Source organism: Aythya fuligula, chromosome 2, assembly GCF_009819795.1.
Source record: "Aythya fuligula isolate bAytFul2 chromosome 2, bAytFul2.pri, whole genome shotgun sequence".
NCBI classification, from domain to species: domain Eukaryota; kingdom Metazoa; phylum Chordata; class Aves; order Anseriformes; family Anatidae; genus Aythya; species Aythya fuligula.
This window is the reverse complement of record NC_045560.1, coordinates 65,649,452-65,671,504: the sequence shown is the minus strand read 5'-3', so window position 1 is coordinate 65,671,504 and position 22,053 is coordinate 65,649,452. Positions and strand designations below refer to the sequence as shown.

Sequence of the window (22,053 nt, the reverse complement as noted above, 5' to 3'; positions counted from 1 at the left end):
GGTTCAACGTTTTTGTACTACAGCAGTGGTCCAGCTACAGGATGTAAGAGGAGTAAGATACGGGAAATGGAATTGAACAAGTATTTAGTGTTCTCCCAGAGTTAGAAGTGTGTTTGCACTGCTGAAAAATTCTGGGGGACAACTGGATCCCTTACATACTATCAGTCCATTGCCTGGAAAAATCCTTGTAAAGAAGATGTACTTTCTGGTTATCTCATAATTGTTGTTTAAAAGAAATGTTTGGGGACTGCTTTGCTATCTTAAACATCTATGGTCAGTTTTTCCAAATTTGAGCACTTTTTTTTTTTTTTTTTAAATAAATTGTCTAATTATTTAAATCAAAGTAGTTTGTAAACACTCACTAAAGCACTTTAGAATTGAAACAATCAAGTGATCAATTAAAAGCAGACATCATTTGGACCATATTTCAAAAACATTTCTTTCTGAATTTCTGCTGCTCATTATCTTTATCCCATACTATGACAACAGCTTACCAGAGATCCCCAGGTATATGAATTACTTCTTATTCCAACAACAAAGGTGTTAGAATAAACGAAAAAGTCAACAGGTAATTACTCAATATTTGCTAGCTGTTTGCAAATCCTGCCTTTTTACTTTTTTTAAAAAACACTGTATTTTACAGTATTAACAATGTCATTGATCAGATGGAAGTGGCATATCTAAGAAAGAAACAAAGCCTGTTCACGATACACTTTACCTTTGGTTCTTCTTGGTTATGAGGCATGAGGAGGACAAAGCTTGCAAGAACACTGCACCTTCCACTCACAACTCACATGCTATTGCCAGCATGGCTTGATTAGTTTTGCCCTGCTATTTTTGAGATTGCATTCAGAAAGATCAAACACAATTACCTGACTTAAATTCTTCATGTTGGCTTTTGTGCGTTTTTTTGCTTCCCATTTCTCTTCAGATATTTTGTTCTTCCTCCACCTTCTTGATTTCTTTTCTAAATCATAGTGGTCTTCTTCAGTCTCGCTGGTATCTGAATATTCCAAGCTGGTTGCCTGTGGATTGAAATTTACATCCAGTTCTCCATGGAAATGCTTTTTTTCTGTTCTGGGCACATCACTCTGAGTTCTGCTTTGTAACCAGAGAAGTTTGCTAGGTCCTTTAGCTTCCTGGGAAGAGTTTACTGAAGATGTTTCAGAATCAGAGAACAGTGTCTCAGTATTGGTATATAACCCAGAGGAAGGTGAGGTTACTGCCTGGTACTGATCATTACCATAAACCCACTCAGAATCATACTGGGAATGGGTATAATAGAAATCATCTGGTAATTGCCGAGGTCTTCGACGCAGCTTGTTCAAGGCCACATTCCAGTCATAGTCATCCTCGCTGTCTGAGCCCATCTCATCATATGCGGACACAACACTGGATTCATTCTCCAAAGCCTCAAATACTTGACTCTTTGGTTTGGCGAGCATTCGAGGACGAGGCAAAGTAACATTTTGCAAAGCCACCCAGTTTCCATCAGTGCTTTGTAAAACAGGAGAAGGATCTAAGAAAATGAAAGAATAACAAACTCTTTAATTACCACTATGTTATCACAGTGTGTAAAGCTCATTCTGCTCGCCAATTTGCAATCAATTGGCTGCAAATTGGAAGGTTGGCAAAACTAATGAACACATGAATGCACTGTTGCTACTATGAATTCTCTCATTCTCTGAGCTATGCTACTATGTTTACTCAGAAGTCACCATTCAAAGTCATGGTGATGACAACTTCAAATGTGAGAATGTTTGGAACAAGGCTTTTTTTTCTGAAAGAATTTTTAGGAAAGAATGAAGAAACATCAATACACATAAATCCCATGCTTCGCATATGTCTTTGATTCTGTGTGCAGTTTTGGTGCCCCATCTTGAAAAGGAAAGGTAGAAAAGGATCTGAGAATAGCAACAAAGTGTGAGCCAGGTTCTGAAATAGCTTCCTTTTAAGGAATGATTAAATCTGGAGGAGAGAAGACCAAGATTCTTGCTAGAAAAGATGGGGGAATCTCCTTCGATCGAACAACCATCAAGTAAAACTAGTGAAATCTAGGATCAAAACAAACACAAGAAAAAAAGGGAAAAAAAAAGAAAAAAAAGAAAAAAAAAAAGAAACAAAAAGAGGGATGCAATGAGTACCAGACGCGTGGAGCTTCTTGCCAAGGGTGTTATAGATACTGGTAATTAATCTGCAATAAAAAGGAGATGGCTATGGACATGCAGGAAGAATCCACTGAAGGTCACTAAATACATCAAAACAGTTCCAGCTGAGGCATACTCTTTATTGTAATAACTGATATAGGAGAGAAAAGAAGAAAGAGGACTTGCTATCAAGCATGAGAATCTTTCCCCTGCATGAGAAGCTTTCTTGTGTTTTCTAGCTATGCTCACTAATCTCAGTAAAGGATTCTCTTGAGAGAAAGAAGACCTTCTTTCCTTAAAAACATCTCTCCTTTCAAACAAAGCAACCAGCTTTGGAAGATACAAATCTCCAACAAAAATTGAATTCAGCTACAGTACATTACACAAACATCATGCAGTGGAGGGCCATACTGTTATGTTTTTTTTCTCTCCCAAAACACATCCCCTTATTTTGCTTAGCAGCTACATATAAGAATCAGTCTAACATCGTCAGTTAACTGAAGAAAGGACAGGATAAGACTTGATTACATCTTAGAACGTAAGCAGGACAGAAAAGCAAGCCGCTGAGAATTTGTTTGAAAATACCTGGTTCAGTTTTATCCCAACTTCAACTAATGTCAAAAGGTTCCTTCCTGATTTTTCAAAACAAAGTCACTTATTTGAAAGAATGGATTTTGTACACAGCTCTTTGGGTATACATTACAATTTATACATGTGAAAATTAAAATAGATTTTAATAAGTCTCATTGTGAAACTATTGTTAAAGGAGAAAAAAAGCACAATTCAGGATTTGGCTCTTGAGTCATCATTTAAACCAGTGCAAATTGTAATCAAAACGAATTGTGAACAGGCTACATGACTAAAAATGCCCACTAACGTTACCACTCCAGACACTTGGTGGAGACTTCTTGCATTTTCTGCAGCCTAATGCAGAGCTATTTACTACTGCATAGGAGAGATCTTATTTACACATATTAGCACACTCAGCTATTTAATGTAAGAAAGAAGCAGAGCAAATCCTCTGAGTAGAGCACCTGAAACTGGGTCAATTTGCCTTTCTGCTATAATTAAGCAACTGTGAAGTACTAAATTGCTGAACAGTTGAATTCAATGGGATTTAAGTGGGTTCTTAAATTTAAGCACCCTGGTTTAGTGAAAATAGGTCTTCAGCTAAAATGCCCAGAACAACATTTCTGACAGGAGGTTGAATGAAGAGTTCACAAAGTAAAGCATACTTAGTTTAGTCAGATTTTAATACTACTTTACTATCACTTCATTTTCAGGGGGAGAAGACTATTCACGCTGTCTAATTTTCAGCCTCCCAAGTTCTGCAATACCTCTCAACTGACATTAGAGCAACATGAATCAAATTGATGGGTAGCCTTGTCAGGGATTGCAGGGATCAGATGGTCTCTACAGCTGCTACAAGAAAGGGCACAGGAATGAGCAACCCTGTGTCATGGGAGAACAATAACAAGAGGTAGGTCAGCTCTGCTGTTCCCCATCACTTGGAGCCAGGGGCTGCTGCTAAAATGAGCAGTTCATTGTTTCCCATTGTGTCAACATGATCATTAGCACACCTGTGAGGATGACAGCTAACCAGCTCTTTTGTGCAGCAGTTGCCTAATATGGCTTCATGAACAGTAAAGCCAGAACAGGAAAAGCAGAAGAAATTGGACCCCCCAAGAGCAAGAACTAGCTTTCTCAATGACAGCCTGTACTTAACAGCATTTTGAAGTAAGCAGGGAACTGCATTCTAATCCAGGGTGCTGGCTGAGTAACGGAGCTGACTTATTATGTTACTCTATACATTGTCCACATTCACATACGTATCTAATGCACACAAAGAGAGAGGACATTGGTCTAGGGAAGCTGACGGTCTGTGAAGTTCCTACCCGTACAGCTTCCTGAACGTGTGCAGAAACAGCTGTTTTCAAGGCTGCAAAGCACACTGCGCTGGTGAATTCATCAGGACTGAAAATAAAGGTGTGAAGGGGAATCAAACTTGAATTAATTCACTGTTTGGTTCACTACGTAACCTCAAAAACAATTAACTTGTGCAACAGAAGGGAGACTGTGGGCATATGCAGACTCCTTCAACCGAGGACAAGTAACTAGGCAAAAAAAAAAAAAAAAAAAAAAAAAAGCAGGCCCCTTAAGCTCTTGTGTCTTAGAAGCTCTGAAACACATCCAAGTTAGATACCTAATGTTTCCTAAAATTCCCAAATCAACTTCCCAAATGCCCAATTTTTGACAATTTCCTTGGAAAAATGCAATGGTAGGATAGGCCCAATGCACCATGACACACAGCATCGCCAAATTCTCAGACATTTTTATATGTGACACCTGCAATCACAGATGTCAACAGAAATTTTGTGAGCAAAGTTCTTGCTTTAAGTCTTACTTACTCCATATGGGTGTGAGAACCAAAAAAAGGTTCTCACTCGTACTAGGTTCATTAGGTTCTCACTCGTACTAGGTACTAGAAATATTTACTTGTTTCATTTAGCCTGTCCACGCTTTTCCAGCTGGGTAATGCAGAGAGCTTGCGTTCCTTCTGTTTCCTGAATTGTCCTTTCTGCTGCCTCCAAAGAGCCTCAGACACAGACGATGCAGGGTCTAGTCCTTTACTGGTCGTATCTTCACTAGCCAGGGAAAATGCAGACTGAGACCTCTGTGGGAATAAAAATCAATGAGCATAATTTTAAGATAGAAATATTTAGTTAACTCTTCAATTACTATGAGCATGGAAGTGTGGGGACTGCTAGCATCCAGAAATGGAATTTAAGTGGAACTTAATGAAACTTGATAATCTTTAAGGTCCCTTCCAACCTGAGCCATTTTATGTTTCTATGACAGTTTCAGTGCTAGATTGCATGCTTATGTGCATTTCTGATGTTATGCAAGGAGGCAGGAACTTGTTTGTACTACAAGGGACCAGATGGAAAGAAGTAATTAAAGTGTAGCTGTTCTGAATGTGCTTGATGAGGGCTGATATCTAACAGTTCCCAATTCAAGCTATCCAGAAAGAGATCCCATTGTGGTGAGACATGATGATCTATTGTTGGCTCAACAGGCCATCTGTTGTAACAATTTTCAGAAGTTAAAAATTAAGAAGAAAAAGCAAACAAACAGCCTGTTCCCCAGAAATAAAATTTCAACTCAACTAATTTTAAAGCTAAATTATTTTGTTTGCTAGGATATGCATATCACACAATATGCTGGACAGTTTTATAAAATCTTGCTAATGCATTCAACATAGCCTACAATTGCACATCTATTTCCAGTAAGGTCACATTTCAAGCAAAAATGAAGTAAAATACTGTTGTGATTGGTTAATGAGCCCTATTAAAGGGCCCTATAAAGGGTTTCCCTTTGGATCCACATAGATACATCAGATATTTTAGTTTTGATTTAGGGATCAATTTTCTTTTTTTTTTTAAATTATTTTTTTTTTTGATTTGGGATCAGTTACAGAAGTCATATTTAAATTTGGCCAGTTTTTAAAAAATGGTGAAAGCTGGCAGTGCCCTACTGATTTCAGGAGAATTCACTCTTACATGTCATATCATCTATGTAATTTTAGAGACATGGCTACAGCAGATTGACTCAAGTTTTATTATCTGTGTATTTTGCTGTACTATTTTGCTGTAGCACAATTTATTTATTTTTAATTAATAATTTTGCTTTTGATGACTATATGTTTAGGCATCTTGTAAGGCAAAAGAGATCACTTTTTGAAATGTCAATTAGCCTTTCCCCCCTTAACTTCTTACCACTCAAAAACTCTTTCTAGGACTTCCTTGCAAGGTCATTTGAAATTGCCTGTATACACTAGAGTTTCATTAAGAAGTATGCTTTCAAGTAGCTCAGCTTCTTTACACAGGCCACGTTGGCACTCTCAAAACTTCATACATTTTAACTCATGTTCAAATTACAAATAATTAACTAAAACTGTTATTCTCAGAAGGGCCAGTTTTTGCCTGCATCAGAGCTCTGCTCTGCACTGTTGCTGATGAGGAGAAGGATAGCTTGACTTTGAGATATTTTCAAGTCCTTTCTACTCCCATGTCAGCATAAGCATTGCTGCAAGTCCTGCTGGCTTGAGAGCAACACTTACACACCGCTCTTCTGGCTGTAACTCCTCCCATCTGAAATGCTCCTATATGGAACCTATGCATCATGCCAGAAGATTTAATTAACTGCAAATCTTCCGTTATCTTTGGCTCAGCAGCATGATTTCATAACAGATTCAGTAAAATGAAACATAGCCATGCACTAGGGTTTAGTCGGGCTTCTGAACTCTGAAGGAAAAGCCAGAATTATTGTCCTAGAATCAAATATTTTACAAACACAATGACCACACATCTTGGTGAAACCTGTCAATGCAAAGACAGCTCCTAATGTGATGCATAGGAATGTTTGCTTTCAAATTTGGTGACATGAACAAATAAGAATCACCTCACAGTCCTGTATAATTTTATATTGTGGAGTCTTTCAAGTGAATCACTTTTACTTTCATAAACTTCACCTATAGTCAGGTATATATTCAGGCTGTTACAAACCTCCAACCAAATAAGTAATCAAAATCACCTAAAACCTCTCTAACCCTGTAAAAGGGTTAATAATGTAACAATATAGACAGGTAAATAAACTATATCACTATAGAATTTGCTCCTTTTACTTTGTTTTCGTCCTGTTATACAGCTTGGTGAAAAGCAGGATATATGGACAATATAAATAATTCTTCCACAAAGTAGCTGCCTAAACTATGATAAAGCTTAACTTTGCTGTGACTGACTTCACTTAGTTATAAAAAAGGACTACCAAACTTCACATTCTTACAATCAATTAGGTCCACTTCAAGCCTGTCATATACTCTGATATTTTTGTGTTTAAGTTGTCACGTACTGAGAGCAGCTAGTGGTTGTGTCTGTCTCTATCTGCACAGGATGAAGAACATTCCCTTAAGTGAATATTTTCGCCACCTATGTGGCAAACACGAACGGACAAGAACTGCTGAAGAACCCAGAAGGAATACCCTACAGTAATAGTTTAATCACTATTATCTCTTTTCCTTATTACTTAAAGAACTGAATCAAAAGGAGGAGAAAAAAAGTCATGAAAACCTTAAGTAGTCTGTGTAATGATAACCTGGGCTTAGATAATGAAAGCAACATGTTTTTTCTTATTTATGTAAAATCTGTAGGTTTGATAACTTTTCTGGTGTTTTGTTTAAATGGCAGCTTCTCGCCTGCCTACTCAACATTTCATAAACATCACAGTAAAGGTTGCATCATGGCAATGGCACTGTTTGCACTTAGCCCTCAGATATCTTGAGATCTGCTAACAGCTTAACTATGATAATGCAGAACTTGGCATGGGCTGCAAATACCATGGAAGGAACTCAGCAAATCCTGCCCTAAGACCTCTGCTTCTGCAGCATCACTGAAAGAAGGAACCTGAGCAACTTAAAGCTAGCTTGGAGGCATCTGCACTGTGGGGTAGATCCATCTTTCAGATGGATTAGAAAATACACAATAGCATGAAGGATTTTAAAAGGGAGAAGGCTATCACGAGGGACCTGATGGACAAAAAGCACTGAATGACAGAAGCACAGCAAAGACACTGTCCCATGTGGTGATGGAGCCTAGGACCTCAAATACACTGGATGCTTATAGAAGACCAATTGATTCTTTTGAGTTGTGTGCTGAAACCTTCAGGTCAGGTCAGAGGGAAACTGTTGTCCACAGTTTCTATGAACTTACTGTGGACAGCACAGAAACAATATGCCAAACTATTGCTAATTCCCAGGAAAATTCCTCCAAATGCAAGAAGGGCAAAAAAGGTGCCTCTAAGACTTGGCTTGAAGCCTGCCTCATCCTTTTCTATGCCTTATCTGAATCTTTGATAAAATGTGTCTTGGATTGCTCTGCTAGAAGTACAACCTCTTCTCACTGAAGATGGTTCAATGTCACAGAAGGCTTGAGGAAAGAAGAGTAATGCCATGTTATGACAGCTGACTGCATCCCAGCATTCAGATTCTGAAAAAGAGTAAAAAGATGCTACTGAGGAAGCTGTTGAACTAACACTTTTCACTGCTACTTTTGCAGTTCCATGTAGTTGTTTTATCTGGAGAGATTAAAAAGATCAGAAATTGTAATTGCTAATAAGCTGCAATCGAGTTGTAAATAAAAGAAGAGGGCTGGGCTATCTCTTGTTCTGAAAGTCAGTTTTAGGTAAGGATGGAAGGACAAATAATAGAATTGTTTTACTCAGACAAATATGGGTGGAGAGGAAGTGTAAATATTAACTCCTGATAGCAGTTCAAATGACTGGTACAACCACAGGTAACCCTGATAACTATACAAAAAAGGACAGTCAATACCCAAGACTGGGGCAGGAATATGACAGAAACATGTCTTGGCATGAGAAAAAATTGGTCTACAGTGGCATAGACATGGCCATTTTATTTATTGATTTATTTATTCATTCATTCATTTATTTATTTATTTTCAAAGCACAAAAGAAAATGTCTAGAAGTTCACCTCTAATGAATTACTGGCCTGACAGGTGACTGTATTTGAAGAACAAATGACTCAAGACCTCCTTTTGTTTTTTTCATAATTAAGAGCAGAGACAAAATAGAAATTTAGTCATCTGGGTTGAGGTTACACAGGAAAAGCTCTAATCTTGGTTGGCACATCTGCATCACCTTCAGCTCAGTTGGCACTGCTAACTCAGCAGCCATACAGCAATAATTGCATGGCCTTCTGTGTGGGCCCATGTAGATGCCTGCTGACTGCACTGCTATGCTTACTCCTGGCAGACAGCACAAGTATATTTTACGATGTTGCATTTGTGCCTGCCTTCTTCCTGGAGATAACAGCCCATCTGTAGATCCACATATGATGCTTTTCATATAGGAAGCATTAAACTTGAGGGAACAGGACTGAGAACCCTACCTGGTGCTTCATGTAGCTGCATGTGGAGGCAGAAAGGAGATAGAGGTAATGCCAGCTACACTGATAGGCTCTTGGATCAGCTGGCATTGGAAAAAGGGCATTTACTGAGTGAATGGAGGAATCGTAGCCTAGAATCTTTATCAATTACCTACAAACTTGGACAGAAACAAGATCTCAAGCAGACAAACCAATCTAGTGCTTTTGCCTGAAGCATACAAATAATACAGTAACCTAAATACAATTTTCAAAAGGAGACAAAAATGTAGGAACTCTGGTCCTGATTTATAAAAACACATGAAGTCCAGACCCTTCCCTCCTAGTTGAAAACACTGATACTTTTTCTAACCAGAAGTTTTGGTTCCTCAGAGAGAAAAACAAAACCAAAAACAAACAATCATACACTTGTCAGCCAAATGGTATTTTAGTTGTATTTATTTGTGATGAATTACAAAGCTGCCCTGCCCTCTATGTTTGCAGTCAGACACTAAAGTCCAACTGTTAGTACCTGCAATAAATTAGTATATCAGGAGATGGCACTGCAACCAAACAGGTTGTTTGCTATACTCCTGGCATGTGTTTCCTTCTTGGAGATGCATGCTGCATACCAGATTGCTGTGCAGTACAGAAAAGTTTGCAAAATACAGTTACAGTATTGATAGGCGTTTTCCAACACTTTAGTTAGATGAGTTGCCCACTGAATCCTGCCTAATGGCATCTACCGTGAGATATTTTGTTTATTTTTAAAAAAGAAATTCCAAACACATTATTTTTCTACCCTACCTCTTCAGGCAATTTCTGCTGCGTAGTTTTAACATCTTGATGGAGAGAACTCAGCCTTCATTTTGTATTGGGGTAGCACTAAAAGGAATAATTTTTGCATGTACAATCTCATTTCACTGCTGTCCTATGTAATTCCTGAAGATCAGAGAAGGATTGGATAAAAAGTAACCAGATATGAAGTCTTCTGTTATTTAACAAATATAAATATTTCATTTTCTGAACAATTTACAAGCTTCTGGCCACTGGATTGATAAAACCAGAACAAGTAACCTAAGGGAAGAACAACTATTTATAAAATACATTTGTGAATATGGAAATCTATTGATTATTTACCTTGAACAACTCTTACAATAAACTATAATATACTTATTTTGAGATAATATACTTATACTTATTTTGTTCTACATTCTTCCCCAAAAGATGAAAAAGTATCATCAGTGGGTAATTCCTTTTGCTTCTAAACAGAAGCCAAAGTAGTAATACAATATAGATCCCCAAAGCAATTGGTTGAATTCTACGAAGAATATTCTGGATCATGCATGTTTTTCTCCTCACTTCTCTCCCATTTCCCCCTATTTCTTTGGTCTTGTGTAATTAGCAAAACCTAAATTTATTCTGCACTTATTTACAGTAGATAAAGGACTGTTTTAAACCACTGGTGCCACAAGGCAGCTGCAGAGCCACTGTGACAGGAGCCCTTGCAAGCATCAACACAGGGGTTGAGAGCAGTGAAGGCACCCGTGGATTTGAGCAGCAGAGCCCTGTGTGCTGTGCAAGCTCCAGCCTGTGGGGAAGCTGTTAAGTTGGGCTTTGGAAATTCCTGTTTTTATTCAGCAGTGAAGCCTAAAATTGACAGCACAAACACAGGTGACTTAGGTACAAATATAACCATCCCCTCTCCTCACCTGCAAATTTTACAGCTACACCTGTTAGTGGTGCAGCAAAAAACTATCACCCACTTCTCATCTGTGCTCTATAAATACAGTCAGTGCATAGACAGAACCAGCAGGTCCCACCCACCTGAGCAAATACTGTAGCAATCCTTAAACATCAACAGCTAATGCATCCTTTGGTAAGTAAACTCCCACACCAGGAAGACAGGATGAGCCTGTGACACTCTGCCACAGCATATTTATCTCTGCTCAAATGTATGCAGTCCAGACATTTAGCAGTGGGAGTGAAATACCAAGGGTTTCAAGCATCTGTTCCTTAGTTAATCTTGTATGTGGCAAAGTGCCTGCTAACAACTCTATGGCTTCTGAAAAGGGGCAAGAACAGACAGACAAAGGGGAGATTTTCATACTCAATTGAAAGAAAACTCCCTTCATACTTTGCTCCAAACCCTGCTTAGGGTATCATACTATCCTGAAATGCCACCTCAAGAAGTAGCTTTGTGCCTGAGCCATCAGGGCAAATCCTTGAATAACAGACTGGGAGAAAGCAAAACTGCTCTCTCTCCTGTAAAAGCCTCAGAGCATCCATCCCTCCAGGGTCTGCCCAAGATGACTTGTTTGCTAATGACAGAGGAGACATAGCTTGGCTACGTGTTAGGTAGGTTTTCCATCCTTTCACTGTCTGCTTAGACAGATACTCCCTTTAACATTCCTATAACAGGAGTTCAAAAGTAATGCTCAGTTAATCAGGGATAGGTCCATCAGCAAAACAAATTGCACAGCTGCTTAAGAACATGTAGAGCCACATTCGGGTGTGCATTTATTTTGGTTCAGCGTAGATTAGCTGACCTTGAGGACCTGGAGATTATAAAGGAGAGAGACAGGAAATTATTCCCCAACAATCCCATTGATGCAGGGTATGCAAGCAGCTCTAGACATTATTACACAGAAGTATAATCCGGTGTTTGATGGATTTTTTTTTTCCAAATAAGAAAACTCTATTGCTTTTAGTGCAAAGGATTTGTAAGCTAGTAGTAAGGAATATTTAAATGTTGGTACCATAAGATGAGTATAGACATTCTTTTTTGTACTTATGGAATTAACAATTTGGGAAAGTGGTAGGTTGCTTAAAATAGCATAGTTCAATCAATGTTATGGATGTATGTGAGCAAGTCTGTAGAAGTTTCTGGTAAATCAATTACTACAAGCTCTGATAGGAATAGAGAGATGTAACAATGCAACTGTAATCTAAACAGTACCTTTGCAGGTACCTTTTTTAGGTCAGTTGTTATTACTTATCACCGATTCTTCAGTGGCTCACTCCTGAACTTTTAATGTTCTATTATGTCTCTTTAAGAAAACAAACAAAAAACCAGCAGTGCAGATACTTCCTGGTGACATAATACCCTTCATTTGAAGACACTTGAGAGCTTAGTTAGCATCCTGTGATGACAGTATCATTGTATTATTTACAGATGAGAAAGTAGAGAAACTGAAAAGGACAGATACCTGTTCTGGTGTAGGGCAATATAATTATAAGTTGGTACTAGTCTACTCCACTGTAAAAGTGGATGTGTATAAAAGCATAGGTGAAACGGCATTTTCATCTCAAGTCTAGTTGCAGCCTCACACATAAACTCACATTTTCTTCAAGGGAATACACTTTACTGAACACAATTAATCTTTTTTTCTTTAATTTCTAGGTTGCTCAACCTTTCATGTCCCTTTCTGACCCTCATTTACAAAGTTGTGATCAAAAAAGCACTCACCCATCACAGAGGATCAATGCATGTCCTAGTCAAACAACTCCTTGACAGAGAAAACCCTAAGTGTTCCATGTTTATTTGCTTCTCTCTGTGACAATATACATCCTGTTTTCATCTAAAAATATAGTAAGATTTGCCAGACAGCCTCTCTCTGAGCATCACAAGTTTTAAATAAGACATTAAAGCTTTGTGATACCCAACAGTGTGTTAGGATAGCATCTTTAAAAAAAAAATAAACAAAGGAACCATATATAATCTATATTCTTCAGAAAATAACTCTGTAGAATGACCATGTTTCTCTGTCCCTCTCCTATTCCCTTTCATGCCTTAAAACCCATCTTGGCTTGCTGGCAGTAAATATAATGCATTTAGGCCTGCATGGGCTTGAACATATATCTAGCATCCAAAACTGTCTTTTTTGGATGTTTGTCAAGTGCATGAATAGTACTATACAACTGAGAATGAGTAATCTTCTGCAAAAGCTGCATCTCAAACAAATTCTACTTTAAAATAATTCTACAAATACTACTTTAAAAGAACAATGCTGTTGAGACTTGCAGTGTATGTTTAGCCACTTGAAACCTTAAAAACTGATAATAACTGCCGAGTGAGGATTGCTAAGGCCTATCCTTTGATTGTTGTAGCCTACCCTTCTGCTACAGTGGAAGGTGGGAAATTAACAAGATTGCTATGGCCAACACTGTCTTGATCTGAAATGCATGATGTGTCATATAGTAAGGTAACTCCAGATCATTTTTCCAGTGAGACTATAGTGTTACACCTGCAAAACCAGCATATTTTGTAGCATGCAAAGTGCAAAGTACTTAGAGAAAGCTGGATCGCCTCAAAATAAGTAAGAATAAAAAAAAGACCCATTATTTCTAAAGTACCAAGAGCTTTTCCATCTCAAAGTTTATTGTTCTTTCTCGTTATGTGATAGGCTGTGCAGAGAAAATATATAATCAGGTTAACCAGTAAATTTCTGCTTCCCTTGAGGGGCATCATAATGTGTATTTAATGAAATCCTCCTTTTCCCTATATCCCTAGCTGTTTTAAATACTATAAATTATGGATGAGCTATTATAATATTATTTATCTATGCAATTTATCTATCTATTATATTATTTATCTATGCAATCTTTTAGCTGTAAAATAAAGACTGCTAATACAGAACTTAAAGCACACCAGGATACCTGCACTCCATCAGTGTTTAAACGGGATACAATACACCAGCTGCTCATCTGCTCTCACTGACAGTGACGTATGAGACGAAATGGAGTGAGAAAGCACAGAATCATCTGTTCATTGCATTAAGCTCCTCCTATCCCAACACTATACAGCCTTTGCTTATAAAACATTCAGCCGTGTTAAAAAAAAAAAAAAAAAAAAGTTTTTTTTTTTTTTAGCATGGGGAAGGGATCTTAAAGAAATTGAAAAGATAAAAAAAGGAAAAGACAACTTCAGTACTGCAGTTAATCAATCAATAATACATTTCAGGGAGATACAAGGGGGGGTGAGCTCATTAATGCAAAGATCAATAGATTTTGTTCTAATTAAGCAAGTCTCACACAGTTGGTCTGCTGGCGCTGTGATGTTCCTAGCTTCCAAAGCTCAAGTTTTCTGCATACAGTATCTACTTCATACTACAAAGAGGTAGAATAACTTATCTAATGGCCATTTCAAAGCAAGTGATTTTGAATGAGCAGAGAGGTAATGCAGGGCTTCCAGAGCTCACTGGAATTTTCTGGCTGATGTGGATGAGCTGCATATAAATAGCTGTGATTAGAAGAAAATTATTTGGCAGCTGTAACCACACTGTTAGTCATCTGGGATTACTACAGATCCCCCCACACTGTTAGCAAGTGTCTGATAATACAATGCAATGCAATAAGGCACTTTCCCATGCCTTTCTGTCTTTCTGTTTTATTATTCATTTATTCTTCCCTTATGTTTAATCTATACTGCTTTTGCTTGCTTCAAGTAATAAGTTGTTTGCCAAGTTACAAAAAAAAGCCTCACACAGACAGAGCTCTACTTAAATAATCCTTATGGGGAAACAGGTTAATGTAAATAACTCCAGCCTCTGTAACAGCAAACTTGGATAGATTTGAAAGAAAAAAGAAACTTTTATTTTTCTTCCCTTAGGGTTGTTGTGGCTGACCTCTGCTCAACTACGGCAACAAACACATACAGCTCAATGGTAGGATGTGTACATGAAAATTGAGGGTTTGCATTATTTGGTGTCATCAGTTAGGAAATGTGAAAACTTCACTTGTTGTAGTGGAGCCCATGAAGATTTTCTGTCACACATTTGGACTCAAGAGCTCCAAAATCCTCCTACAAGGCTGTAAGAAGCTTTTCCTGGGAAGTGCATCTGGGCATAGTTATAACTGCTTCTCTAGAATAGTTTTTGTTTTGGAAAGGAAAAGTATTGCAATAATTTTGACAGAAAAGGTAACTTTCTCAAATGATAAACAGAAGAGAAATTTATGCAATTCAGTCCTCCAAATCTGACAGATGCATGCTTACCATTCATAGCTGTATGAAGGCAAAGTTGAAATGAAAGCAAGCTTAGAAAAAGGAATTTGGATTGTTCCATTGCTGCTGCTGAACATCAAACAGGCAGTAACTGCTTTACACTTGCTCTGTACAAGTTGTCTTTCAGTACACTTTCCTAGCAGGCTAACATAACTGCATCAACATCAGCTACTGGGCTTATTCTAGTTTTCCGAGGATGTCTAGTTATACTAATTCCTCTCTATTCAAAACAAAGCAAAAATAAGCACATGCATACTTCAAAGGACAAAAACAAACAATAAAGCAACACTAGCAAAGCAAAATGTAGAAACTGCATTTATGGAAGGGTTTACAGAATCTGGAGCACTTGGCTTAATGGAAGACAAACCAAAATGTGACAAATCTGGAAAAAGAAACTTTTCAGAGGTACAGTTTTTATAAACCACTTAGCACACCTGAATCTCTCATATTGACTGATAGCTGCAGAAGTTTTGAAGCTGTTCTTTGCAGCTGTTCTCACCTTAGCATGAAAATTTTCCACAGGTCTACCTGTGGATGTCTACCTCCACAAAGTTTACAGTTTCTCAAATGAAAGGAGAATCTCCCTCTGGTGAAAATTTGGGACTCAAACTTGTTATTTCAGAACAGAATTTCAAAACGTGTTGGGTTCAAGTTTAACTCTCCAAACTCAAAACAGCAACAGACTTCTGATGTAATAACTGAGGATATGAAAAGTGTGTTCCCCTAGTCCTTAAACTCCAGAAAGAAAGCTTGGTTGTGTCAGAGAGAAAATCAACTCTCCCTCTCCTGGCTCCTATGTACTACAAGCAAGTTGCCTAGGAGCAAAGCATGTAAACATGCTTACTCTGACTTGTGATAGCTCAGTAGCTTAAAGGCATTACTCCTCCAGTTTAGAAATAGATGGGGAAAGATACTCCCTTACATATCTCAGTAGTTCTGGCTCACAGTCTTAGATTCTGGTGTAAATCTATTTTCACTGTCAGCATAAGCTAGCATACTAAACTGGAGCTAAGGCACAACGCACATTCAATTCTGATGGCTTTGCTGGGGGGGGAAGCACACATGAGCGCAATAGCAGGATGTCTGGGAGCAGCAGCTTAAACCAGTGTATCAAAATTCACTGGAACTCATCTGTCACTGTCTTTGCTCTACTATTGTGAAACAGCCTATCCAAGCCTATGGCTTATTTTCACTTCTTTTCCCTTGCTGCTCTTCTTAAAATGTTACTAGTGCAGCTTGTCAGATTTTCTTCAGCTTTATAAGCAGGAACTAAAGGCACTGTACTGAGAAATAAGTGAGAGGGGGAAGAAACACTCTTCAGTGAAAGGCATAAATGGTGCTCTAAAGTTTTTAGTTCTTTGTTATTGTGGTACTGACTGTTTTCTTTAAGATGGCTAAGGTACAAAATATGATTTACAGAAATCTAAAACTGTACAAAAGAAGACATAACATTCAGCAAAAATCTAAATTAAATCTAAGTAAGCATAAAAACTTTTAGGGAATAAACACTGAGGCATGGCATCCTGTTAGCTTTCAAATCAAGCAGCAAGACTGCTTGTATTATGATCTTAGTTCTCCCTTGTATTATGATCTTAGTTCTCCCTAACACACTCACCAATGCAAGACAATGTCTCTGATGTACTTCCATAGCCCATGATGTGCTATGGAAATCATGCAACTGAGCAATATGTTTTGCTGTTCTCTGCAGATCTATATGTACCCTTTCTAGGAGGCAGTAAGTATAGTAATCCAGGATTTCAATATTCCAGTTTTGTGCATCAGAAAGCATCAATATTTGTATTTAGTCACTCACCCATAATGTGTAGGATCCCCTGCGACTCCCTGGAAAAGTCAGCATACTCTGATCTGAAACAGCAATGGATGCCAGGCCACTGCTCCTGGATGGTGGCCATTCAAAGTCAGCTTCAGCCTGCTCGGTTTTGTTTTTCTGCTTCTTTATAATCTGTAAGGTTGGGGTAGGTGGGGTGGGAGCACAGGAGACGGAGAGAGAGGGAAAAAAAAGTACTTTTTATTTTTTTATTTTTAGAACATCATATTAACTCTGTGTCAAGGCAAACTACCTAGAAAGAACACTGGAGTTTCCCTTTGCTTTTTTCACAGTTCATGCAGGGATGATTCTGACAAGCTGCTTGCAGGTTTCTCATCTAATGTCACACTGCTTGCAAGCACATAAGCAACAATACAATAAATCATAATCAGTGCCTGTAGGAATATTAGAGGTGAATTAAATAAGCATGGAAAAATGTTGCTACTGTAACACTTTAAACATTAGCAGCATCTAATGTCAAGTATTTTCTCAGATAAAGAATGCTTGCAAAGAAACATAAAATACAATATATGAGGGGAATTTCAAAGGCTCCCATGACATCTAGACATATTTCTACTGAAAACAAAGAGGTTTTAGGTGTCTAGACACTATTTTTGTTTTTGCAAATCTACACTGTTTTGAGAGAGACATATAAATTACCTACCACCCTACACTGACAGATTATTTCCTGCTACATTTGATTTCCACAACTTTCCTGGCTCCTGTTTAAAACATATACAGGATATTGTTCTACAGCATAAAAGATCTTGTTAGGCAACTTTTGATAAAAGTGTTAGCAATTCAAGTTTAGCTGATATAGACTTTGGACATTTGGACTATCTCCTGATAAGGAGAATGGATCTTCTAATATCCCTGTTAAAAAAGAAGACAGATCATTTCCCACTGAGCATATACGGATGTGGTAATGAGCTTAGTTCACATGTAGCCAGACTGAATAAGCAGAGTGGTTGCTTCACTGATCCCTAAAACTCAGAATCACTCTGTTCATGTTTGGTCTTGCCTTGCTCCAGCCTGTCCAGACAAACTCAAGGGGTATTTGTTCCCACTAGCACTCCATTTTGGCCCTGCATCTGAGCCAACTGCAGCTTTACAGTCAGAAGACCAAGCTTCCCAAAAAATGCCACACAAATCAGGGTTCTGTGTATTTTGCATCTCTCTCATAGAATCCTTAACAGAATTGTACTTTAATGATTAATGTTTTCTTCTTATGTTTTCTAGATGCAGAGTTCAGTAGAGTTGGTACAGTCAAATGCCTGCTCCTTTATAGTGGAAAAACTTTGTGCCTTTTGGGAACTGAAGTATATACATAAAATCCTAGTAAGGAGTGTCCTCCTTTTCCCAGCAAGCATATCACAGACCTGAAGGAGTCTTACCTCTCAGCTCTGAGGGTGTAGGCCATCAATTTAGGCACTGGATTAAGCTTATTTATAGATTAATCTCTCTGTCAGATACAGTTGATTAAGCCTAGATTGTTCTAGTTCAAGTTGCAACTTGTCATTTACTGTGTACTTACTACAATGGTGTCATCATCTTCTCTGTTAGCAGAACCACAGCTCACCAGACTAAAGAACTATGTTTTGGCTACTGAACAAGCTATGGAAAAAATGCCTGCCATACCTTCTGCACAATGGTTGTGGCCAGCTCTTCTATGAGGTCCTCCTTGTGTTCTTGCAAGTAGCAAGCCTCGTTCTGCTTGTCCTGCATGAAGACAGTTATCTGTAGATGCTAAGATCACATAAAAATGGCCTTTCCACAGAACTTGTATAGATCAGAAATTGGGTAATATGCTGTATTGGCACTGTGGGAAGAAATTGCAGGTACTTACATCATGCATCACCTGAAACACAGCATACATCTTGAATGCAAATTCGTAAAACTCATACCTAACTCTGCAGGTGATGCACACATCGTCACTTTTCTTTTTCTCTTTTGTATCTACCTGTTTTCATACTACTACCAGAATTAAAAACATGATTGCTCTGTTTAAATTAACAAAATGTGTTAGAAAATGTTACCAGACTGTCACTGTAGGTCTCTGCCTTAGAAATAGCTTCTTCCACTGCTTCCTCTGCAACACGTAAGGCCACAGCAAGGGTATCCATCATGCTGTGTCCTAGGTGAGGAAAAAATTGAAATCACTTTGTTCATTATATACATATATTTTGCATAAAAAACTGCAAAATTCAGACCAATATTCTGGACATATTTTCAAATCTCAGTTTGTTCATGGCTAAATTTATTTCCTCAATCCATAATCACGCATAGCAAAATAAACACCTTAAGAGAGAGCAATATATCTCAATTTCTATTTAACTTGTTAAATTTAGATATTAAACATGATAAAACACAGTATTTCTAAGCTGTTTATCTTAGAATCCAGAAAAATAGTTAGGAGGAAGTCATAGGAGAAAAATCCATAAGCTTCCTATAAACACCAAGAGGATATCAGAAAAAGAATGAAAAAAATATAATCATAGGAAAGGAAGAGAGAAGTAGCAAATAATGAACATTAAGACAATCATGTTAGAATAAGCATGTAATATTTGGGCTAGTAAAAGCAAGAAATCCGAGCAAGGTTCATGTGAACACAGAGGATTTTTAGTATCTTGCTAAACATTTTAGCTAAAAGACTGCTGGATCTGTAAACAGGACTTATCAACACTCTAAGCTATTTGTCCAGTAAGTCAAAGTGTAAGGACTGAGTTTTAATTGAATGAGTTTTTAGGAGTGTACCTTCTGTCTGTCTGTAGAATGTAGAGTCACTGCCACAAATGCTTCCTTCATTTTCAAAGCTCCCTTCAAGAAAACCTCCTTCTGCTCAAAAAAAAAATAAATTTCTTATACTAACCATGAGTTAGTATAAGAAATATACTAACTCATGGTTAGTATAAGAAATATCCATTCACAGCAAAGATATTATTAGATTAGAATATTCTCTTAAGGTACAGTGGCACCACACACAAAGAGGAATAACCAGATATTTCCTCCTACCTTTTTGTATAAAGCATGATTGCAGCCATTTTTGCCAAAAAAAACCCACCACACTGCTTTTATGTGAAAGCCCTAGAAAATTAATTGTACTTTAAACGAGAGAAGAAGCAGCTACTAGAACATAAAACTTACATGGTGAAAGTTAAGTTTGCGGAATTTGCTTTTAATATGGCATTTGGGGTGGAAATTGATTATATATTTTAAAGGGCAACACTGTATAAATAAGCTAAAACCTAGACATGTATACTGGCATATATCTTCAAATGGAACAAAAGATTTACCTAACAGTCACACGAAGAGTAGAAGAAAGTTATCAATGACATTTAGACTCAAAGGCCTTCCTCATAAAAGTCTCATAGATCAAGCACATGCCACTCCAACTCGCCATTGCACAGTTCACAGTTCCACTCAGAGACAAATTCATTTACAATATGGCTTGAGGGAAGACAACACATTATAGTAAAGTTCTGAAGGATCCATCCCCACAATTTTTAAGTCCACTGTCCTATTTCCATTCTGACTGGTATGAGCATTCTTGCCTTTACACATATTTGTGTATTGGCTGTTAAAGAATCTTCTCTAGAAAAATGAATTGATTGCAGAGACAGCAGAAAGACTAATATATCAGAATTTAATGCATTGCTCATTTCTTCCTAGAAGTTTTTATGCCAATATTCATAAGAAACACCTAGAATTTTCACTCAGGATTAGAGAGTCCACTTACCATCATATAACTTCAGAAAAAGACAAATTAAATACTACATAAAAATTGCAGTTGCTGTAGAAATTTTGAAGGAATTACATTAGAAAAGTATCTGGTCTAATAAAGCCAGTGAAATCTCAAACATTCAGCCAGTTGTGATTTGATTAATTCACTAAAATTACCACTCTGACACAAAATACCATTTCTTCTAATCTATTTTACATCTTCAATTACTATTACAGGGTTTTTAACACAATAGTTCAGGAAGGATTGTGTCTCTTCATTTAAAAGGGTGTCACCAACACAGCATCATTTAACCATTTACAAACATAATTAAAATAAAATGTGGCCTGTTTGAAATCTTTAAGAAAGCAAAGCCTTAAGTGAGGACAATCTACGTTTTGGTCAACTTGCATATATAGAATGTATCCAATGTTAACAAAATTTTGCTTCAAATGCCATGAAATATGTTCTTAAGCCAAATGTTGAATGCAATATTATTTTCTTATCAATTGCCTACTCAGAACTACGATAAATTCTGGGACATGGACTAGAATGCAAACTGCAATTTACTTTATGGACTGAAGATCACAATTCTGCTGTTAGAAGGAGTGGCATAATTATCAGTGGAATAATTAAAATTAAATATTCTTTGAATTATTAAAACAACTCTCTAAGGCACTTCACCTCTTTTTCTCTCTCTACTATGATATTTCTGAAAAAAATATAACATTTAAGTTATTATTTTTTGAAATAATCTCAGAATTTTCATTGGTTTAGCTCGTGTGTTAAAGTAGGTAAACTAATAAGACATGAACACAGCTGTTCTTACCTATTACATCAGGACAAACTCCGCTTTCCAGTCTATGCTTCTTGTATAAGTTCTTCAGGACTTTGGCACTTCCAAAACACTTAAAGCGGCTCTTCACATTATTATAGTACCAATCCAGAGACTGGGTCCTCAGGAGCCTAAAACGAAAAATAAACAACATATTTGGAATGATTCTACAATAAATAAACCTAACTGTTTACTATCCATTTATATCAAAAGAGATCCTTACAGTGTTAGAGCATAAAAATACTAACTTCTGAATAGTTCTTCAGAGTTTGTATCTTTTATGTGTCTGGTACTAGAACAAAAAGTAAAGGCAATTACTGAGCAAATATCTGCTTGGCATTACTCAAAGTTTTGTTTTGTTTTGACTATTATCAAAACAGTTGGTCTCCCCTGTTACATTACAATTCCAACACTACAGCCTTTTGAAAAGCATAAACAAGCTTTGGAACTGCACAGGAAGGTTTTAAAAATAGCCTTTATTTCCACAGATTAAGACATAATGCAAGAACATTAGCCCACTAGTACACTCAAAAATATTTTTTTCCTAAAAGTATATCACTGCTTTTATTTATTGAAAACACTA

The 22,053-nt window shown here is 37.3% G+C and overlaps 1 protein-coding gene across 6 annotated transcripts in view; it reads right to left on the bottom strand.

Annotated features, from left to right (window-relative positions):
• MYRIP (myosin VIIA and Rab interacting protein) overlaps window positions 1–22,053 on the bottom strand; it is a 225,104-nt gene that overhangs the window by 37,258 nt on the left and 165,793 nt on the right. For all 6 annotated transcript variants that reach the window (XM_032181842.1, XM_032181846.1, XM_032181841.1 and 3 more), the window contains exons 4-10: window positions 21,465–21,601; window positions 19,672–19,752; window positions 18,954–19,051; window positions 18,556–18,636; window positions 16,903–17,052; window positions 4,644–4,821; window positions 873–1,519 (exon numbers count right to left, since the gene is read on the bottom strand). In XM_032181842.1, coding sequence (XP_032037733.1) covers window positions 873–1,519; window positions 4,644–4,821; window positions 16,903–17,052; window positions 18,556–18,636; window positions 18,954–19,051; window positions 19,672–19,752; window positions 21,465–21,601 — 1,372 coding nt within the window. The remainder of the gene's footprint in view (window positions 1–872; window positions 1,520–4,643; window positions 4,822–16,902; window positions 17,053–18,555; window positions 18,637–18,953; window positions 19,052–19,671; window positions 19,753–21,464; window positions 21,602–22,053) is intronic.